This window comes from Anneissia japonica, unplaced genomic scaffold (genome assembly GCF_011630105.1).
Source record: "Anneissia japonica isolate Jap-2015-1 unplaced genomic scaffold, ASM1163010v1 scaffold997_len2565447_cov190, whole genome shotgun sequence".
NCBI lineage: Eukaryota > Metazoa > Echinodermata > Crinoidea > Comatulida > Comatulidae > Anneissia > Anneissia japonica.
Window position 1 is genome coordinate 559,584 of NW_022696369.1, and position 2,838 is coordinate 562,421.

Below are 2,838 nucleotides of genomic sequence, written 5' to 3' on the forward strand. Positions count from 1 at the left end.
TTCTGGTAGTTTTCATGCAACACTGCACGCATTAGCATAAATAGATCATGATGATGGTTTCTATATGAACGGTTTTCTCTTAACATGCTAAAGTTATCATGATGAATAGATCATGATAAGTTTATCACAATAGCTTATGTGAACGTACCTATTCTGTTCTCTCTTCTTATTGATTTGATTGGATTTTGTATTTTGATTTTTTTTTCTCCAATTTCTTCTTAGTTTTTATTTTAATTATTTTGGTATATGTATGAATAACTTATCCTTTTTAATGAAATTGTTCTATTTATTAAAGGTATTGTAGGCTTACTACTTTACTTCTATGTTCCTGAGGTTTTCTGAATAAATTTCTTTTTCTTCGTTTTCGTACATTTTTATAAATTCATTCATCATAAAAACAATATTGGGAACATATAAAACTACTGTTGTTTTAATAACATTTCTGCTGATTTCATATTATAAATGAATTATTTGCCTTGAAAATTATTGCTATAAATTAGTTATAATTCTACTGTAACTCATTATGTCAATAAAAATAAAATTATGAAGAATTTTGTCATCGTTATATGAAAATATGCAAAAAATCCCTATTAAGGAGACAGTTTCACGTTTTGGTTAGTGGCCCCTTATTAAGGGGACACTTTTTTTTTGGTCCCGAAGGTATCCCTTTAATAGGGGCTCTACTGTATCTAACAGTACCAGGTGTGGACAATAATAGGGAACTGTCGATATTGCACGACAACGATAGGACGTGGTCACTAAAAGTCACATGCATATGCGAGAACGTTAAATCTAAGTACCAGCGTACGTAGGACGCACAGTAGGACGGTCACGCATGAGGAATTCCGCTGTAGCGTCGCGTCGTCGAACAAATCGAACCGCGGTAACGAGATCTCACCTGCATCACTTTTATTTTCAATTCAATACGACCACTGATCTCTACCTGAGAAAACTAGTATAGTTGTCTCAGTCTCTACTATAATACGACCCATGAGCTACAGGTTAATTGCCTACCTTTGTGATTTTCTGTGTTAGTTTTCGTAATTGGCTCATCACTAATACCAGTTCTGTCTTTGGGTTCACCATTTACCGTGGCTACTACTGATGTATGCATGCGATAAGTGGAACTTAACGGTATAATACTGCTAGAAAATGACTGCATTGACGTGCCATCAGTAGTCGTGGATAACTGCGTGGTTGCTGTAAAACGAAAAAAAAGCATGTAATAGTCTTCTGAATGTGTCAAATTTACTTGTGTACACATTATGTATTTCAGTGGTTCTAATAATAATTGAAGGTATTAATTGATTACTACCACTTACTTATTGATTTTTCACAAATATAACCATATTCAGTATTTGCAGTTTGAGACCCTATTAGCGCGATACTCTCAATGTCGTACCATTTGCCAGGTCCGAATTCTTCCAGGGTCGTCATATACACTACTGCAGAGTCATTAACAGGAACATTTGGTTCATTACTGCCCCATAACAACTCCATAGCAGTATCACCGGATTCCCAGTTCCAAGCATTTTGAGGATAAATTCCTATCTGGCGGGATAATCCGATGGCGTAGTTTCCACGTGTGCAATTATCTTGGAGGAAGTTCAAGATTGCATCGTTTTCATCTGAACTGGTTATGCTTACAAGTTGATAGCCTGATTGTTCACATATTTCTTTAAGGTCGTTCCATGTTTTCAAACCATTATAGTCTGTTTCCACAAATGTAGCTTCATAGTGCGATGACCCAAAATAAAAGTCTACACAGACTACATTAAAAGAGAATTTGTTATTCAAAATAAAGCGTACTGATTAGTACACAGTCAAACAAAAAAAAAACTAACATCTGAAAATAATTTACATGGCGCTTTTGCAAAAATACTTATCATAAACTGCATCTTACTATAACAAGTAAAACACAATTAAAAATGAATATATTGCAATAAAGAACTAAACAAAATATATGTGTACTAATCACTACAATTCATATTTGTCATGCCATTTTTAAGAATGTTTTCTTACAATATACTACTCAAATTATTAAGCTCCATAATAAGAATACTGTACAAATACAAATACTGTAGTTCAATCTTGCAACTTACAAAAGTAATTGATGTGGGATGTAAAAAATAATAAACACCAAATTATTTATTAAAATATACTTAATAATAAATGAAAACATTACGTTTACGAGTAGCTCACACCTACTATGCATAGTAGGCCTTTAGTTAATTGGCATAGGCCTAAGCAAATTAGTACTTACGTGCCGAAACTTTTCTAATACAAATACTTTTGTGAATTATAATACAGTGAGCCGTGAAATCTACTACATCGTAATGGATGAAAACGAACAGTTTAGTGTCGGCCTATAATATATACCTATAGGCCTATACACAATGATATAGGCCCTATTACACGAAATTTTACATACAAAATTCTTCCTTACCTGTGCTCGTATCTCTAAAAAAATAGACAAAATATTTAAAATATGTAAATAATATGACTTGTAATACAGTGACAGAATCGGAAATAGGCCTTTTTATAACATTTCCTTGATCATCACAGGATGCCACGATACGCTTACTAATCAGTAGCCGCTGGCGATGATATATATGATTCGTGATTCCAGATACACATTGTAATGGAAAATCAATTAATAATGAAACTTAGAAGCTTACTAGCAAATAACAAAGTTAAACGGAATACCTTCACTATAGACAACTGAAAGAAAACCATGTAGTATTAAACTGATACAGAGAAACATTTTTAAAACCTGACCAACATGTTCATAGCGAATAAGGAAATACGAATATAATTTCAACATGTATGGGGGCGCTA

The 2,838-nt window shown here is 33.2% G+C and overlaps 1 protein-coding gene across 1 annotated transcript in view; it reads right to left on the bottom strand.

Annotated features, from left to right (window-relative positions):
* The window catches only part of LOC117102043, a 38,395-nt gene that overhangs the window by 27,696 nt on the left and 7,861 nt on the right, over nt 1–2,838 (bottom strand). Inside the window, exons 2-3 of the mRNA XM_033242258.1 lie at nt 1,323–1,769; nt 1,015–1,200 (exon numbers count right to left, since the gene is read on the bottom strand). Of these exons, the coding sequence (XP_033098149.1) occupies nt 1,015–1,200; nt 1,323–1,769 (633 nt within the window). The remainder of the gene's footprint in view (nt 1–1,014; nt 1,201–1,322; nt 1,770–2,838) is intronic.